Genomic DNA, 20,131 nt, shown 5'->3' with positions numbered 1-20,131 from the left:
TTGTTCACATAAACACACACTGAAAAGGTACAAGCCATATTTACTGCCAAGGAACCAAGACATGTTTCCAAGTTAGAACTGCAAAACTGCCATTTTAGTTTTAATCCTGCAGAAAAGATACACTGGTCAACTCAAGAAGCTGAGCATGCACACATACTTTCAGAGCATGCAGAAAGTGCTCTTCTGCCAAGGTTCTCCTGCCTGAATCCTAAACTCACTTTTTTTCTGCTTTCTGAAGCCCTCTTCTACCTCACTAATGTAACAAAGCTGACATGATCTGTGCTTGTGTTTTGACTAATCTCTGCTCATACACTAGTTCCAACAAAGTACAAATTACTGTCAGGTACTCTAAACTACTAAGTCACAATTCTACAAAGCTGGCCTTACCAAGTTACTGCCTAAATTTTTTCCTATTTGAGAAGCTGCAACAAAGAGAACCCTATGTTATATACCTGCCACTGATGCTCATTCTGAAGCACCCATATGGCACTAACATATTCATCACACAGATCATGACACACAGAGCAGCTACTGTAGGCCTGTGGCTTCAGAAGACCCGAACCCCTCACACAGGATTTCCACACTGCAATGTGGTCTTGTCTGCTAAATAAACACTTCTTTACAAACACCGTAAGGTGGTTTAAAGTTTAGCACAAAAGAATCATACAGGACTTTGGTAACTACTTTTTAAAGAGACAATGTGAAAGTGTCTTCCATAACAAATGCCAAGGCAGAAAACCACGGGAAACGTGTAATTGATGATTTTTTTTTTCTTGTTCATCCTGGCTGCCACATGACCAAGAATGCACCCAAGACATTATTACAGCTTAATGAAAAAATGTGCCTCTGTGGTGATTAAGCAATCTAAACATTCTATTACACAAAAGACTGACATATTTTCTGACCTGTAGTTTTATTTGGGTTTAGATAAAAACCCTGAACTTTTAAATATGAAGTATTTCTACAAGATTTTAATGATGTAATGTCTGTGCATATCTGTTTACTCTCTGATGTCTGCAAATTGAAGGAAACTTATTTGTACAAATGATCAAAGCTACAAATCAACAATAATAGTATGGCATTTTCTGTCTGGGCTCAACAACAACTGCCTTGCAAAACATTTAATTTCCAAGGAAAAAGGTACATGTTTTCCCCTTGTCCATGACTGAAACTGGGCATGGGAAGAGCCTGACAACTTCTGTTGTAAAAACAGGTTTTAAATGTAAAAAAGCACCCCGAGCAAAATTACTGTAATTTATGGAGCTTTCAGAAAGTTCTGAGATTTCAGCTGACAATATACGATTGTTTCACTATAGGGTTACGCGTTCCTCAATGGGTTAGTTCATTTACTAGCTTATTTCTTTTCTGCCAACCATTTTCAAGACACATTTCATTATATTTAGGGGAAAAAAAAAAAAGCAAATGTGAGGAAAGGAATATATCCCCTCTGATTGCCTTTACTGGGTTTTAAGAGTTGTTTTTCATATAAGGCTATATAAAGATAAAATCTCCATTTTTTTATATTACAGTACAGCTTGCATGATATCAGAATATTACATGGGCTTTTAGCTACATCTATTCCCATTTCATACATTAAGGACTGGGACAGACATAAAAGAACTGTACAGTTTCCTTCTTCACACAGGAACAAACTGCCAGGTCTAGCAGATCTATCAAAAGTCCCTGTGCCCCAGAACTTATTGCTATAATGTGGGCATCAAAATACTAGTTCTGAAAAGTAACTCTGGCTCCTACAAATATCTTTAAAAAATAAGGCAGTTGAATAATGATTTACAGTAATAAGTTTGCAGCACATTCTCCATAAAATGAAACTGCTTGACATGGAAGCCATTTCACACACTTTTTTTGCTTTGTCTTTTACCTGTGGATGTAACTGCTGTAGTTGCACCAGACAAACTGGTTCCATCTTTAAGTATCTGCATAGTGCCATTGTCCCCCTCAGGAGACGACTGAGGAGAAGGAGATGTAGGAGCCAGTTGCTCTGGCAAGACTTTTTTCTGTTAAGAGAAATAAAAACAGAGTCAAATGTTTAATGTTTTTATAGGAGTCTGCACAACCTTTCTGCTATCAGTTACCACCTTAACGAATGTGTGTGGTTCCTTACTAGAAAAGCACCACACACAGCAGAGAAGGGAAAGTTCAGGAAAGGAAGACCAGAAACTGTCAGTTTGCAGTTACAGCTACTTTAGTAATGCAGTGGAAGACAACTGACTTACAAAAGAACCCACCTTTACCTAAAAAGTGGGAAAAGAAAGAGCTTTATATACTAATTCATGACTCTTCTAAAAATCTTAGGAAGAGGTGTTTTGGATTATTTTCCTGTTCATGCCCTTCCATCTAGGTTTATCACAACTCAAATAAGTTAGTTGGGCTGTGTATGGATAGCCATAAAAAACCTAAGTCACATCTAGGTGTCAGCATTACAGTGCACCTGTATTTTCCCTCAGCCTGTTTCAAAGGAGTTGAAATTCCCAAGTAACCACTCCCGGGAATTTTCAGGTGCTTCATGCAAGGTATCAAACAAGCCTGTAGTTACAATCCAGTCATGCTGGTTGCCAAAACCTTTTGTTTTCCCAAAGCAAACTTATTTGCAGCTTATCATATGACAGATAACCAGAGTTCAGACCACAGCGATTTAGAAATTGGTCCACGTGCATTACCTTCTTCACCTGAGGAAAAGAGAATTTTGTTGTAATTTGGTTTGGACTGGGGTTTAGAAAAGAGATGTGGACATGGAAGACATTTCACAGAATCACAGAATATGCTGAGCTGGAAGGGATGCACAAGGATCATGGAGTCCAGCTCCTGGCCCTGCACCAGACATCCCTAAGAGCCACACCATGTGGCTGAGAGCATTGTCCAAACACTTCTCAAGCTCTGTGAGACTTGATGCTGTGATCACTTCCCTGGCGAGCCTGTTCCAGTGCTTCACCTCTGGGTGAAGAATCTTTTCCTGATACCCAACCTAAACCTTCTCTGACACAACTTCAGGCCATTCCCTTGGGTCCTGTCACTGGTCACCAGAGATCAGTGATGTGTTTTGACATACTATGAAAATACACCAAAATAAAAGAAATAATAAATTGGAGTTCATCACTTTTCCCTTCACCACTTGTTCTTTGCATGAGAACAGATTACATTCTGACTCTTTTACCTAGCAAAAATTAGGAATATAAGAGATTACCCAAGGTCTGGACACTGCTGAATGCAGCAAAGACTTGTGGTCATGTGGTAAGGATTTACTGTTAAAACTGACATATAGTGAAATAAAAATTCAGCCAACTTGCTAAGGAAGGCTAAGCCCTCTTCCATTTAGCAGTATTTATCCTTTACACTTTTAGAAGCAGCCTATTTTCCAAGTAATGTATTGAAAACCATGTAGAAAGGAATCTGAATATATACCTTCCTAAAAGAAGCAGTGCTTGACTTCTTCACAACACCTAGAAAGAAAAAATTAACTTTCTTCTGAAATCCAGGGCACTTTAAAGAAAAATTCTGTGCCACTTACAGTTTGAAGAATATACATATGGCTGGAGAAAGTACTTGACAATATGGCACTGTGTGGGATCACCATGAACATAAGGAATGGACTGCCAAGGCTTGGCACTGCATTGTGAATGAGATGAGGTGGCACAGGTTAGACACAGAACCAAGCAGTGATGTATTACTTGTCAGGAATTGCTCATTTATCTTAACACTGGGTGACAGAAAGGTCTCCATCCTTAATATAGAGAACAAAAATGCACTTGGGAAGATTGAGCTTTTGATCTGAAGTCCAACATTCCTGAAGGCCCCCTGTAGCAGGGATTCTTGCGGTGGGGAGGGCAATTTTCTCTCACAACACTGACAAAAATGGGTGGTTAAGGGAAAATATGAGGAAATGGGGAAAAATGTAGGCATGAAAACAAAATACAAACACTAAACTAAGAGGAACCATCCATTTTCCACACCAATGCACACACATGGTGAGACTAGCCGGCTGCTTCCTACCTTCTCCCTCAGAAGGGAATATAGCACGTTATGCTGGCTCAGCTGAGGCTCTCATTTGCAACCCCACAGTGACGGGCAGCCAGCTGCAAGCTCAGAGCCATGTTGTTTCATGAGACAGGCCACATTTCCAGCAGGGCTGGGCACAGTGTAAAGAATGTACTTAGATTGTCCAGCAGGTCTGGCTGTGGCTGGCTGGCCCCTGCCATCTGGGTGTCTGCCTGCAGAGAGCAGGGCTCACAGCTTGTATCACCAGGACAACTTCACCAGCTTCACCCTCACGCTTAAAAACTTTTTGTGGGGTTGAATTTAGGACTGGTACCCACACTCAGACCAAGGGGTTTCCTCAAGAAATGCTGAAAGGAATTCTTTCCACTGTTATGTAAAGTGTACTTTTAAAATATACTGAAAGAGACGTACAGAGGTTTCTTCTTTATTACGAAAGAGTAAAAACATACAGTGCAAGCTGTGAGAAACAAATGAAAAACAAAATCCAACATGCATCTCATACTTACAGAGCTTAGAAAAAATTTTAAATAAAGGAGAAAAATTATGCAACAGCTCAACATTTCTAGCTGTATAATAAAAGTTAATATCTACACAATGATAAACATTGCAGCATAACAAACCTGAAGGGGCAAAGAAATTCAAACAACTCTGTAGAGAAACAGGCATAGACCAGTGTCCCTAAATACATCACATAGCCACCACACTTGAAGCACAATTATTTAGTGCAAAATTTGGAGGGGTGGGTTTTTTTTGATCAGTCTTTGGGGTGGGTGGAAGAAAAACAGCACTTTCAAGCCTCTAGGCACCCACCACTTGCATATTTGTATATGTACTGCAAGGTGTACAGGCTGTACAGCTGTACTTCATGTCAGACACACCCTGTCTGTGCAGAACTCCCACAAAGCCCCATTTCCTCTCTTTACCCTTATGCTAGCAGGTGTAATAGTCCAAAGAAAAGTTTGCACATATGTATAACATCTTCGCAATTTAACCACTTACCAAAGCAACAACAGCCTTCTGTGAATTGTCAAAAGGAGCTAATTTTTCAAGTTTTTAATGCTAAAGTTAATGAAGTAAAAATTCCAAATTAGATCTATCAAACCTAGATTTTGCAAAAACTAACTCTCTGTTGCCTGGTGTCACAAAGGAAATCAGGAGTGCACAGAGGTACCTCAGATTTGCTGCCTCAGGACAGGGAAGGTCAGCAGTAACACCCATTCCCCAGAAAGTCCCCCCAAGCACCTCACACAAACCAGGTGTCAAATGTAGTGCTCCAAGCAGACACTTTCAGACACCCAGGGCCCAGAAGCCTCTTTTAATGGCAAGGTGCCTCCAACTACTGTTTCAAAATATAGATAAAACTTCTCAATTTCTTTTTAATGAGAGATAGAGGGCAAAATTCTTACATGCAAGTGCACATCCTGCCACACCTGAGTAAGACCTTAAGATATGACAGTCCTGTGTTCAATGCTGTCCTTTAAAGCCCCCTCCAGAGTTATGAGGAACACCCCACCCACCAGCTAACCCTGGATAGGAGCACCTTTCTCCTCTTTAATCTGTGTTGCTGTGCATTTTTATACACCAAGTAAGAGAGAAACAAAACTGAAGACCAATTCCATCTGTGGCCTACCAGTTTGGATGTCTGACTGGAAGAGGCAGGCAGCAGAGAAGAGTGCTCAGCTTTCAATTTATGGTCCCCAAAATAATTTATCTTGTGATCATCATTTCCACAAAGTGCTGCTTCCAGTTTCATACTAGAGCTTCTGGCTATGCTCTAATAATGTTATTTCACGAGCACTTTACACTGATCAGCATGATCACTGAAGGGAAAATTCCCACCTTGCCATTACTCCACCTCTTCCCATGCATCACTAGCAACAGATCCCACAGCCCACACTGATACAGACTGGAGGAGAAAAGCCCCCAACCTTCTACTTTTTGATTCTTGTGGAGAAGAAAGGGGAATGAACACAAAAAAAAAAAAAAACAAAAAACGCCACAAAAAAGCACTGCCGCCCACCTCCTCACTAGTGCTAATGCAAAGGAGGAAGGGCACAAGGACAGACACAAATTGCCTGAGGAAAGACACTGCAGGATTGCTACTCCTCCTGAACAGCACAGAATTGAGGAGAAAAGCCCCCAACCTTCTACTTTTTGATTCTTGTGGAGAAGAAAGGGGAATGAACACAAAAAAAAAAAAAAAAACAAAAAACGCCAGAAAAAAGCACTGCCGCCCACCTCCTCACTAGTGCTAATGCAAAGGAGGAAGGGCACAAGGACAGACACAAATTGCCTGAGGAAAGACACTGCAGGATTGCTACTCCTCCTGAACAGCCTGCTGTGCATGAGCGAGCCTCAGAAAATAGACTGTACTTCCATGGCAATCCAAACTGCCCTAAGTCTGCCCTGCTGTGATCCTATTCTTCCTTGCAGCAGCTGTAGCATTTGTGCTTTTTTGGGGTGGAGCACACAAAGAAGGAAGTAAGAGGGATGGTTGCTGTGCCAGTTGTCTACCAGTTAAGCTCCCTGAACTGGCTCACTCTGAGACTGCTCATCCACCAATGTTGGTGTCAGTGGCAGCGGGAAGGGGGGACAGCAGTGCCAATGTGTACCTGACTGAACAGTTCCACCAGAGCTGAAGCTGGAGGCAGGTGCCAACACTCCAGGTCTGATTCAGCTTGGCGGAGACAAAGGCAGAAAGGATCATGCCTTTCAGACCAGGGCAGAATTAGGCCCACACCTAGAGAAAAAGAAGCTTCCTGCTCCATGCTAGTAGCACCTCCATATTAGGAGGTATCCATGAGATTCATTTGGCAAATCCAGCTGTATGCTTAAGATGCCTAAATTAGCAATAAGGCCCTCACTGTTTTTAATTCTTTATTTCTAAACCTGAAAAAAACCCCAAAAAACCACAAGCTATGTATATGGTTCAGTAACAAACTAACCCAAACTAAGAAGCTTAAAGGCTTCCCTGGCTCTCTGTTTCAGAATAGCATTTTTCAACACCAATTACTCACCCATAAATAAAACAGTAATCTTGTTTGGGAATAAAATAATCCACAGGATCTTATACTAAAATATTCCAGAAGAGCTATTCTAAATTTTTTCTTGCAATCAGTTGCTGAAAACAGTAAAGCCCTGAAGGCTGAAGAGAGAAAATTAAGTAATAATAATAATAAAAAAATCTCACTACAAAATTTTGCAATACAAAGTAAAGTAGTAGATAAGGACTAACCTTTTTTCCAGGTTTTAAACTTTTTTTCCTTGTTTTAAGATTTTCAGTATGAGAGGTGCTTTTTGTCAGGGGAATATTTTTAGGAGACCTGCCCTTCTTGGGAACTGCAGACTGTCCAGGGGGTTTGCCCCGACCTGGTTTCCTGCCCCGCTGCGCCGGTACTGGAGCAGATTTCTGTGGAGACTGCATTGAACGCCGGGTCACTTTGGAAGGGGAAGATTGGATTTTTGCACTGCTCTTTGTAATGGAAACTGAGGAAAAACAAAAACAAAAGGGAAGGGAGGGAAAACCTCAAAATGAACAATGGAAAGCAACTTTTCTAACAAAGGCTTAAAAAAATAAAAGTGTACTGCACAATTTACATTGTAAAATGAATATACTTTTTACTTTGAACTTAAGTGATTGGCATGAAACTATAGAACTTCATTGAAGCCAAAGAGAGAACTCTTTGTACCCATTCTTTTAGAGGGACTTTCCTAAGATAAAAACATTCAAATAAAAATTGGGGAAAAAACCCAAGAATTAATCCACTCACCTTATAAATGCTTCCCATAATTTAATTACAATATTTATAAACTGCCATTCATCAAGAAGGCCTTCAAAAATACTACACAAATTATACAGCCTATAATACATCTCTTTTCCTCTAAGAGCAGTTTCCACAATTTCAAGACATGCAAACTTACTTCTAGGGAGCTATAAAACAACTCAGAGAAGCAAAGAAAATCATCCCAGTGACAAGGAGAAACTGATGAAAGGCAAAATGTCATTAATGAGTATTTGTCTGAGATGCTGGTTTAGAAAGTTAAGGTCACATAACCATACCCAGATTTTTCTACCTGGTGCCATTTCGAAGAAGGTATTCCAAAAATCAAACATGAAGTATCATTTTTATTCATTCTTAACACTGAAGTGATTTTCTCCCGTGAGATGGGTTAATCTCCCATTCCAATCCAATATAGGATCCCAACAGATATCCACTTGGATATGTTCCAATATGCATATGATGTGACTGTATTATAATCTGGTGTGAGGCTCCAAGATGTAACCAGATTTCATTAAATTAAACTTCCTAGTGCACAGGTCTTTTCCATCCAACTTGCCCTTCTCTGAAATAATGATGGTTTAATTTTAACAATTCCCTTCCAATGGACAGATTAGAACACCAAAAGGATGCCAAACAGAACATAAGGACATATCCCCAATGAAAAGATGTACTGCACCATGCTACAGCAGCACCTGTGGCCAACAAAAAGCAAATACTAATTCCCAAAGGCAAACAAATACTCCATTCTGTTGGCCCAGACCACTGGCAGGCAGACAGATGCATAAGCTGCAGGACAGGTAAAAAAAAGGAAATTTTTTTACATCAAACCACCTTTGTTGAGAGGTACGGGAAAGAAACACAACATATTTGAAGTAATTTGAAACCTTTACACTAAAATTAGACAGCTTTCTAGTGTCACACTGCCCCTATCCCAGCCTTTTGCATCTTGCTGATTGTGAAACTCATGTGATTCACCCCAACCTTAAATACCATGAACTTAATGTGATATAACTTAGAAGTATTGCAAGTTAGAGTTCAAGCAGGCTTTGACTGTGTCGGTCACCAGTGCCTGATTCAAAGCACTAATTCATGCTGCATGAAAAGGAGCATGAAATGGGGGGCTGTTAATTCTAGATTTTTGTGAATTTTGAATATTTCTTCCCTGAAATATTAGTATGTTGAAGCTTTCTGGTAAACAAGTAAAACAAAAAATAAAACACAAAGATACATTTAAAATGAGAAACTGAGAAAATAACATATTCAAAGATTGAGTAACAGTTTCAATGCCTAGCTCTATGAATCATATTCAACTTAACAGTCCAGCACCTTGCTTTACAACTGTTCCTTTAACTCTGTATCTCTATTCAGGAGTTAACTGTTATTAAGTATTTGCAATAGAAAATGTCACTGTAAGATGAAATACACACTGTACACAGACCTCTTATAAAATACAAGTACTACTGACACTCATTTCTAAAGCTGTAGGAGCATTTACATACATTGCTATTTGCCTGATTCAGTTACTAATCTAATATTCCTAAATGGCAGTTCAGAAGAAATATCTTCATTATGACTGGTTGCAATCCTAATACATCAAATGCAGACATGATATCCCTAGGTATCTGAGAAGGACCACCTTCTGGATGTACATAGTGATCACTTTCCTTTTATTTATGTGTGCCAAAACATATTTTCATACGCAATGACAGTTTAAAATAAGATGAGCAGAATTTTAACCAAATGCTGGCACAGCATTACTCTCATGTCCCTGAATTGCTGAACAGTAACTCATGTTAAGCTGTATATCTGGAAAGCAAAACAGTATCAACTGTATGCTGCCCAATACAATACTAGATATTGTGCCCTGTATTATACTTACAACAATATAAAATGCAGCTATATTTATTTATCTGTGCCACCCAACTATGCACTGAACAAAACAATCATGACCTTGTAAAAAAATGTTGTTTAACAAATTCTTTGTGCTTCTGCCTATGCTGAAATCTAGCAAATGCATTTCTATTCTTGCACAGTAAAGACACAGCTATTGCTAAATACACACTACTTTCACATCAACAGGTTCTAGGAGCACAGGTATGAGTTTTGGACACTAGGCAATCCCTATCCCCTTCCAGGACAAAGAGTAACAATGCAAACAGCTCCAGCCACTTCAGGCTGCCCTCTTGAACCACACCATCAAGCACTACCTTATCTCAGCATCTTCCTACCTGTATACGCCAGAGAACCAAATATGAGCAGCATTAACCATTAAGGGGGCGGGGGGAATCAGGTCCCACTCGGTATTTTTCCTTCTGCCTAGGGCTGAAGCTGCTTTTTTCAATAGGAAGGATGGCAACAAAGCCCATGCAGCCTGAGCAGCCTCCGGAGATAGCAGCAAATGAGGAAGCTGCTATTTGCATTTGTTGATTTAAGAGAGGATGGGGGGAGCACAAGGGAGTGGGAGACTGCTAAAGTAATTCCCATATTGTCTGCAGGCTGTATTGACAGTGATCATCAGTCACCTGCTCATACTTCCCTCACCCCGGCCTTCAGAGGGAGACCAAAGGTTACACTGGGTCACAGGATCTGGGGGGAAATGAAAAGACATGCAAAATCAAGCTGCCAACCCACTGCATCTGTAGACAGAGTTATCCCCACTAGGCCACATGTTCCAAAAACTAAGACATTTTAATAGTCTCATGAGAACTTGTTAAAATATAACGATGAAGAGAATAGAGAGGAAAAATGCCAAGCTCTGCTTGCAATTACTGCAGTATTTAGCTGGGATATTTACAACCAAAAAAGCACATTTGCCTTTTCAGGATGCTGCTTTGCATCACAAAGGCCCTCTCATTTGCACAAACAAAATCAAGCATTTGTGTCATGTTGCTCATCTACACAAATATCCACCACTCCAGTTTCAGGAGGGGGATGCATTGCATGGCTTTCCTTCCCAAATACCGTATTTAGAGCCAAAACCTGTACAGGCACCCTCAGTAACTGAAGAACAGAGGTCACACTACACGGACATACTTTACCATAGAAATGTTAGCACCTAAGCAGAGCTTTCAAAGTTCACAGAGCTCTAGTTATACTGCCAGGTTGGTGTGGGCTATAGGTATATAGCTCTTCATGCAACTCATAAACAGCTTTCGTACTTTCAAATACTTCTCTTTCAAAACATTCTTTCTTCCCCCCCCAGACGGTTCTGTGAGAATCCCAACACCTGCAAACTTTGCATTTCATGTAAGAGAAACCCCAAATTCTGTATTTTGGAATTCACAACCATGCATAGCCACAACTCAGTCCCTCGCTGAAACAAGCAGACCTACTGCAGGCAACTGAGCTCATTTGCATGGAAAGGACCCAAAAGGTTACGCTTTACATGAGGGCCAAATTCTGCTTGCAGAAGCAGAAATACTACCCAGACACATACAGAACTGCAAAATTTGACCCCAGAATGTTATCTCCAAGATCTCTTGCCAGAATAAGTAAGATCTCTAAGACAACTGTGAAATCTGAAGCTACTGAAACCTCCAGTACTTGGGAAGGGGATGGAACAGATGACAGCTCAAAAGCCTGAATTCTCATGCAATTCTAATTAGTAAAATTCCCTCAAATAATCAGCAGTGACAGTTTCACTCCATGTTTTTATGGAAAGCAGGGGGGAAAAAAGGTTCAGATTTGTAATATTTAAACATTATAAATCTCCCATTCAGTTAGTGTCACAGAACAGCAATTACAAGACAAGACTTAAAACAGCTGAAGGGAAATTACACAAAGCAAGGTAGGGGCTCACTTTGCCATACGTTCTGTGAACAAAGCATTGCTACCTGAGGTGAAGGTGCCAATTAGACCAGTAAAAAAAGTAGTTCACTTTTAAAACCAGATTTTCTTTCAAGACAGAAATTCTATTTGTACTGTATTATTGTTCCTACACCCCCCCAATATATAAACCCAATGTTTTTCTGAGAGTATAAAAATTTGGTCCTTCTCTCATGTACAGATTAAAAAAATGAGGCTAAGAGATTTAGCAACTTACCCTAAAGCCATGTGAGTATTCCATAGGAGAAGTAATGGAAACCTATCTCCTGAGTTCTAGCCTGGAGTTTTAACTATAAAATTAACCTTCTTTAATACAGTAAGCTATTATCATGATAGTTTTGACAACTGGCAAAGGAAGAGGAAAAGATTAGCAATTTTTCAAAACAGCTTACTGCCAAGGATTATAAAAATTTATGTCCTTATGTCTCAATTGAACAACAGAGCCATACAAAAGCATAACTGTCTGTAATACATTTCACCTCTTCCTATCTGTGTTTGGGTCACTTCTGGTTATGAGGTAGCTGTGAGATACTAACTGATATGCTGCTATGATACAAAATCAGTTATAAGTCGTTATTTTGCTATCTAAAAAGCAACACCACACTTGGAAACTTCAGCATCCATACTGGCAAGACATGACACTGCAGCTTGCAGTTTTCTAGATTTCAGTTTCTGTTACCAATATAATAAAAGAAATTAAAAGTCTCTGTCTTCTGTAAAAAATTCTTAGCCTACCTTACACAGGACTGCAAGGCGAAATGGAGGCTTCCAAGCAATGTAAGACAAAAATGGAGGAAAGAAAAACCATTTATCTCCCAGTGACTTCCCCAGGCAGCACTGTAGCACCTTCAATCCCTCAGTCCCTCACCCCCACTCCCAGTCTCCCACATTTTCAAGAGGTAGGCAAGCCAGCCTCTACAGAACCAACCACTGAAAATACCATTTAAGATCCATCAAAACCCATTGCTAACCAAATTAACACACATCACTTCCAAAAACCCCAACTTTTAATACCTAAGCTGGGGCGGGGGTTATGCAGGACTTGGGGGGTACAAGCAACACAAAAGAAAGTCTTCTGGAAGATCTTTCAGTTAGTCCCCAGAAACCAAGAACTGTGAAAAGCCAGCTTCTAGTCTCACCCTTCCAAAAGTGTTGCCACTGCAACCACATCAGGAAAAAACCCAAACCAGACAAACTCCAGCAAAAAAACCCCTGTATTTTGTTGATAATCTGGAAGGAAAGAAGACAAGGAGGAAAGCAAGTAAATAACTCAAACTATCAAAACAGCATAAACTTGAATTACCTAAAGTGATCTTAGATGTGCTGATGATGAATCTGTCAATAAGTCTGGCAAAGCCCAACCCTACACACTGGTACAAATATAACAACCTGACTTTTCACCCCATCGTTACTGCTTCTGCCCTGGTTTTGCCATTATTTTTCCTCAACAGCATAAGCAGGATGAAAGGTGGGCCCAAAATGAGACAACAGAATACAACAAGCTTCCAGGGAAGAAAAAAAGACATACACAGCATGGATAGCACAAGGCCACAATTTGTTTTGTCTCAGCATCCGAATGACAGCACTGATACTCTGGACAGAGCTTATCCCTATTAACACAGATTTGGAAAATATCCACTCAATCCCATCCACTAGTAGGGACCACAACCACTTGCTGTGGCTTGGCACAAGTAAGCTAGTAACTCTTTACTGCTTAGTCCCCACAGGAGCAGGGTCTTCTACTACTCAAGCTGCAGGTAGGAGGTCTGCACAGTAGTACAACTTTCTGTTTAGAGTATACTGAAATAACTGCAGTGTCCATAAGACCTGAATAAGAGCAAATAAAAAAAATTTCCATGTAACCATCAAAAATACATGTGTTGGAGTACTTCCAATTTACAAGAAAATTACAATTACCTTATAAATAAACATGGTAAGATGACGAGGAATCCACACTTAAAATAAGGTCACATCTTTGGGAAAGGCAAAACCTTTATTTTTTCTTAAGTGATTACTGCCCTGTAGCAGCACTATCCAAGCCTTGCTGCAAGATGTCAAGAAACATTAATGCCAAATAAAAAAAGCTTAACATTTGAGAGAATGTGGCAAATCAGATTTTAGCCTGCAGCACTGAGGAGTTTTTCATGTACAATTCTGAAGACAGCATAAATCTGCTTACTGTATGTGCCTGATTTAACTACTGTGATCTGCTTGTGACGAGAAGCTGGCTGCACTGACAGAAAAATAAAACCTCCAGGAGTATGAAATTGTAGCACTTAACTTTTTTTTTTCTTTAATGAAACTTAATTACCATGCTTATCTGATTTTTTTTGGCTACTCTAAATGACACAGAGTCTTCACAGATCTAACTGTAGCGCTGTCTAAAGTTTCAACACTTCTTTTGTTTCATCTGCAAACAGAGCAGTACTTAGGTTTGTACTGATGTTGCACATTTGTGTACAACTCAGCTGAAAACAGAGGTATTTTCACAGAATTTCATCAGCAACAGAGAAGAACATCTCCAGTATATAGCTTGGTAAAATCTGCACAAAGTAAATATTGAGAACATGACTGAAAATTAAATAAAACTTAGAAATCATAAAATAGACAAATAAGATACTTTTAAATCTCTGCTTGAGCCTGTACTACTCTTATTGCTGCAGACAGTTTTAGAAGGAGACCTTTAACATCAACACGCTGATTAGCGTAATGAAAGAAGATTGCCCTCACTGACAATAAATGCACTAAATCAGGAGAAAAGCAATGAGGGGACACAGGGAAGAGGGGGAGACAGATGAGAGGAAAAAAAGGAATATGACTAAGGATAAAAGCTACAGTGTATTATGTTTTTGGGTTTGGTTTTTTTTAATTACTTAACCATTTTCCCTTGGCCTCCCAAATTTTTAGAACACAGAGAGCAGTTCCACCTTTTCGAGTTCTTTGCATCACCTTTATCCTTCAAAAATCCAGCTTCATAAAACTGTGGGAATCATGGATATATAGAAACTGATCCCTCTTTCTCCAGATCCTGTTCACATCTAAATGATAGCTACTACTTAATACTGAAATCAATCTTTGCAGGTGAAACTACTTATCATTTCCCACATGGCTTGTCCCCAGTCATTCTTTTGTTTTCTCTCTTTTATGGAAAAGGTTTTACTTCTATTATAAATAAAAAGGTGGGTTGCCTAAGTAACTGCAATTTAGATGTAATAATTAAACAGTAAAATGAATTTATACAGAAACAGCAAATAGAAATTGTTCTATCTCCAGTCACCTGCTGCCTACTTCAATCATAACCCTCAGATAAAATGAGCTATAGAGCAATACAAGAATATCAAGAATATTCTTGGGCATAGTAACAGCTTTCTATTATTCAACTGAGTAAAGTAAAAATTACAGTCTGTTGTGGTTAAATAGGAAAGTACAACACATTTGGCCTAGAAAAAGAGTGAATAAAAAACATGCAGAAGATATAAAACTTTAAAAGCCTTCTTAATGTATATCAAAAGCAGAAGTTACGTGGACCCAAGAGATGACCGAATTTCAGAATAAGCAAATGCAGAAGGTAACACTAAAGCAACAAGACTGATTTTTTTTGCATTCATACTCACTCCAAGGAAGCACCTAAGATTAGTAGAAGTCCAAAAATCCCAAATGCCAGTTAATGAAAAATCATGGAAGGAACAGAAGACATAATAGCAGGCACCACTAGGTCACTAACTTTCAATATATTGTGCACTTCTGGATCCAGTGGCTCAAAAATGCCCTAAGTGAAAAGGAAACAGTACAGAAGAACAAGGATGACCACAGGAATAAAACTGACCCCTGAACAACAAAACCAAACTCTTCCTGTAAAAGTACTGGAAGTACAAGAAGCTGTTTCAGTACAAGAAACCAAGGACAACAAATGAAACTATCAGCAAGGAAAAGGAATATCTTCTTTTCTACCAAAAATACACTCAAGTAGAGAACACCTTGTGTAGTAGGTGCTAAAAAGGATGTGGCAGGTGCTAAAAGTTCAGATGGCTCCAATATATAATAGAACAGGTTAGATCAAGTTCCTCCCCTTTTATGCTGAGTACCTGAGAAGGTACTCAGCATAAAAGCATTATTCTGGGCTTGGAAGGTGCTGGGCTGGAGATGGACAGATACTAGGAATACTTCTGCAAACCTGTCTCCTGTGTCTTATACTCTTCTTCAGACATCTGCTTTCAGCCAGGGCTGTAGAGAGCCTTCAAGAGCAGATGGTCCTTCAGAGTGGTCCAGCATAGACATTACCATGTCAACCTCTTTCATTAGGTACTTTTCACAACACTGTTTATGGATAACAACTCATCTCTAAAAGCATCTAAATGACCAAGAGACATAGAGAAAACAATCTATGCATTCTTAAAATATTAGCCTTGAGGCAGCAGGCCAAGCCAACATCAAGCACTGAAGTCAAACCATACATAACCAATTACTACTATAGGAGATATTTCTAATGACACAAACTACAATATTAGCACAGCTTCTGATAGTATAAATATTGAATGGTACATTTCATACCACTGTGCACATGTCCTGACATCCAGCCAAGTCCACTGAAGTCACATCTTCTGATAAGAACCAAAGACAAAACATAAACACAAAGATTAGGGCCTGAAGGCTATCAACAGTTGGTCCAAAACAACTTTTCACCTAACTTCTCTGTATTATCTTCTATCTTAGTTCATGAGCGGTCTAATACCAATGAGAGGTACAGAAGATACAGTTATAAAGAGTAAATATAACACGTAATCTGGTCTGAAAAAACTTCCCCACATCCTAGAAGCCTGTACTTAAACTATTCTTAAACACCTCCCATAGCAGAGGTCCTACAATCTCTCTGGGCATCCTAAAAGGCTAAGAAAGTAGACAGTTGAAATAAAATCTTCCCTAATTTTCATACTGTCTCTCTTACTGCATGTCATCTCTCTTTCAAAAGGCTAAATTAGACCCCAAAACACATCTCATGGCAGGAAATTGTTGTCCTAGATGTGAATGAAATTTAAACCATCCTTTATCGCTTTTGTACTTAGATTGCAGGATATTGACTTTGCATGTTTACTAAAATCTGAGGCTTTTTTTTCCAGTCCTCTAAGTAGTGATTTAACACATTTAAATGATTTCAGGAAAGGTAGTTACAAAAATCAAGAATACTTTTCATATTCACTCTGGGATTCAAGCCACTCTCAGTCAATTATTTTCACTTTCTGTTGCAGAAATTCAAGGCAGAAAAACTGAAGTAACCAGCAGGAAAAAAGTCCAGACCAGAATAACACTTCAGTACTCCAAGCAGATCCCTGCAATGTAGTAACTGTCATATCTTCTCCCTTAACAGGAGTAGTCAATGTTAGTGTGATGTAACGAAGAATCCTGACAACATTATCATATTTCTGAATTGAAACAACTTGATTATACTCTTCTTGAAGCTATTATTTACATCTTAATAAAGGATTGTCATTGCAGTTTTTTAATGGCTCAATAGTGATCAAATAACAGGAAAAAACCTAACCTGAGAGCAAAAAATATTTCATCCAGCTATGTAAATTCAGTAAGTGTGTATAACACATAAAAACAGTACATAAAAAATAACAACACAAAGCAAACTAGAAATAACAAATTATTTATGCCCAGAATGGGGAAAAATGAACACACAATTTCAATAAAACTGCAGTTAACTTTTGGCCCACTTTTAGAATCAAAAATAAAAAACACTCCAGCCTGCACCTCTCTGCACTCGGTTTCTACTACATGTCCAAAATTCTCAGTTTTGACTACAAGTCTGTAAGAACCTTGCTTCAGGTTTTATTAATGCCTAAAGTGTTTTTGTTTCTCATTACAAAGCAGCAGTATCCTACCTGGATAGGTGTTTCAAGTCTGAATTTTGTTTATTACCTGAAGAACTGGATTGCATAACCAGCTTTACCTACTGTCAAGCAACTTTGAGCTGTATCAAGCACAAATCAGGCAAGAAAAATTCTGGATGTATTACCTCAAAACATTGCTGGCTTTCCAGCAGTGAAATTGGAGTAGACTAAACAATTTAATAATATTCCTTCCAGAAGATGAAATTGGACTCAGCAATCTAAACTGCCACAAAAATACATTTAAAAAATTCTATGCCACTTATTTACGCAGGCCCTCTTGTGTATCACAGAATGGGTCAGGTTGCAAGGGATCACCAGTGGGTCATCTGGTCCAACCTCCTGCTCAAGCAGGGTCATCCCAGAGCACAAGATTGTGTCCAGATGATTTTGGAATATCTCCAGTAGGGGAGACTCCACAACTTCTCTGGGCAATCTGTTCCAGTGCACAGTCACCCCCACAGTAAAGAAATAATTAACTTAACTGTAATAACACATCTCATTCATGACCTCTCAAGACAAGGTCAACCTTCTGAAGAAGCTGAGAAAGACACTTTAGAGATTGGGAGCACAGAAACATTAAGACTAAGGTCAGCGTGGCACCTATTAGATGACTTCTGATCGAAGGTACATTTTCCTCACATGACTTTGCCCTTCCCTCTCACTGCAGGTTTGTACCAGCAGATCATTTTGGACAGTACAGCTACACATGTAGTTACTCCTTTGCTGAAATCTGCCAAAATGGACTGAATTCGATTCCAGGTACTATGACCCCTGGCAGTAACTTCAGACAGGCAGGTGAGAGCAAGGATGAAGAGATACCCTTAACTAATTCCAGTTAGATTTTCCATACAGCTCTTGATCTGCTGCCAAAAGACAGAGAAAAACAATGGGGATGGAAAGGGCAGGAAACATTACTGATTTCTTGCCTTCTTGCTTCTGCTCCTTTCATACTTCCACTGAGAGTTCTGTGACACCAGTCACCTTGTTCCTTACTCACCTAACACCAGCTGTGAAAATTCTCACTGAGAAAAAATTATTCTGGTTAATAAAGAAATTAATTAAAATATGACTCCTCTTCTTCAAAATCTCTCTTCCTGACAAATTTTTATGGGATGAGAATAGAAAAGCTCAAACAGTTTGACAGAAAAGCCTTACACTACAGAATCCTGACGAGCAGACCCCAGAGTAGCAAAGGGATTACACTGAGGGATACCCCCCTTCATGCTATTTCCCTTCTTTCTAAGGTAGATAGTTGTTCATTATAAAGCACAGCGGCCATTAGTTAAAGAGACACTATCATCTGATCAACAAACATCCCCAAAGGCAAGAGGAAGACAAAGCATTCAGAATACACACATGCAAGACAGAATTTTGTGAGTATGACAGAAGAAACACTAAATACATAGTTTAGACCTACAATCATCACAGAAGCAAAGACTACTTTACTTAGCAGTTAAACATGAAGTGCTGCAGCAGCCAATATATTAGTATCACTAAACAGGAGCATGTATCTATCAATAACACAAACAGCAAATCTAGTTCCAAGATTTTTACAAGCACACAAAAATTAGAGATCATCAGAAGTCCTCCGAACAGCATTAAATAAAACACATTCCTGGAGATACTATGAACAGGCAAAAATTGTTTCCCAGTGATTTCTATTAGCTTTAAGCTACATAAATAAAATTCAACAATATTTCATCCTCGTCTGCTACTCACAAATCAAATCTTCAGTCTTATCTGCATATAGCCAGCTGGATTTTAAAATTCTGCTGTAATTGAGGAGAAAAATAATTAAGCAATATTATTAGTCATCTTACCATTGTTCCCTGGTGGTTGTAATGTATCTCCTGTCAAGCTACACCATCCGACTGGGAAAATATCTCGAGAATCACACCTGCACCAATAGTCAAATGCTCCACTCCAGCCATCAAATGTAACAAAAACTTCATCTCCCTTAACATCTCCAATGGTTGCTGGGCAAATCAGGTATGGGTTCTTTCTATCTATAGCTTCAAGTTTCATTCCAACTTTAAAGCAGTTTGGCACAGGTTTTGGTGGTTCCTACAAAAATAAGCGTGGTAGAATATTTGTATTTCTATGACCTGTTAAAAAAGAAAAAACCAAACCAAAACAAAGTAACAGCCCTTTATTTTTCCTCAACATTCTTACTACTTATAGTCACTACTCTCAAAAAGTTATAGAACACATTCAAGGAAACTTACTTGTATTTCAAATTTGCGTTTGCTCCTCTGCACTACAAAAATCTTCATTCTATTCCCCCAAACATAGCTGGGATAATTAGCAAAATTCTCCATGACAGAAATACCCTGATAAAAGTATTTACATAAGCAGTAGGTTGCAACCAATACATTATGTCTGGGCAGCAAGACAGCCAAGACACTAAAATGAAATTATTACATGCTAATAAAGAAGAGGTTTGCAGAGCATGGATATTCCTGGGGACTGATAACTGTCTGGTAAAAGCTTTACCTCTCAATTAATCCATGAAAAATTCATTAGCATTGGACATTATTTATAGGCCTCTGTTAACTCAGTTGGCCTTAGACCAATTCCAAGTGGACAAAAGAAAAACAAAAATCAAGTGAATGT

General features: G+C 39.1%; 1 protein-coding gene across 1 annotated transcript in view; it reads right to left on the bottom strand.

The window, feature by feature from the left end:
• The window catches only part of SCML2 (sex comb on midleg-like 2 (Drosophila)), a 74,902-nt gene that overhangs the window by 19,488 nt on the left and 35,283 nt on the right, over positions 1-20,131 (bottom strand). The window contains 4 exon segments of the mRNA XM_017728391.1: positions 9-19; positions 1,883-2,018; positions 7,253-7,503; positions 19,339-19,582. Of these exon segments, the coding sequence (XP_017583880.1) occupies positions 9-19; positions 1,883-2,018; positions 7,253-7,503; positions 19,339-19,582 (642 nt within the window).

Source organism: Corvus brachyrhynchos, unplaced genomic scaffold (assembly GCF_000691975.1).
Source record: "Corvus brachyrhynchos isolate BGI_N302 unplaced genomic scaffold, ASM69197v1 scaffold11, whole genome shotgun sequence".
NCBI lineage: Eukaryota > Metazoa > Chordata > Aves > Passeriformes > Corvidae > Corvus > Corvus brachyrhynchos.
This window is presented reverse-complemented; position numbering and strand designations above follow the sequence as displayed.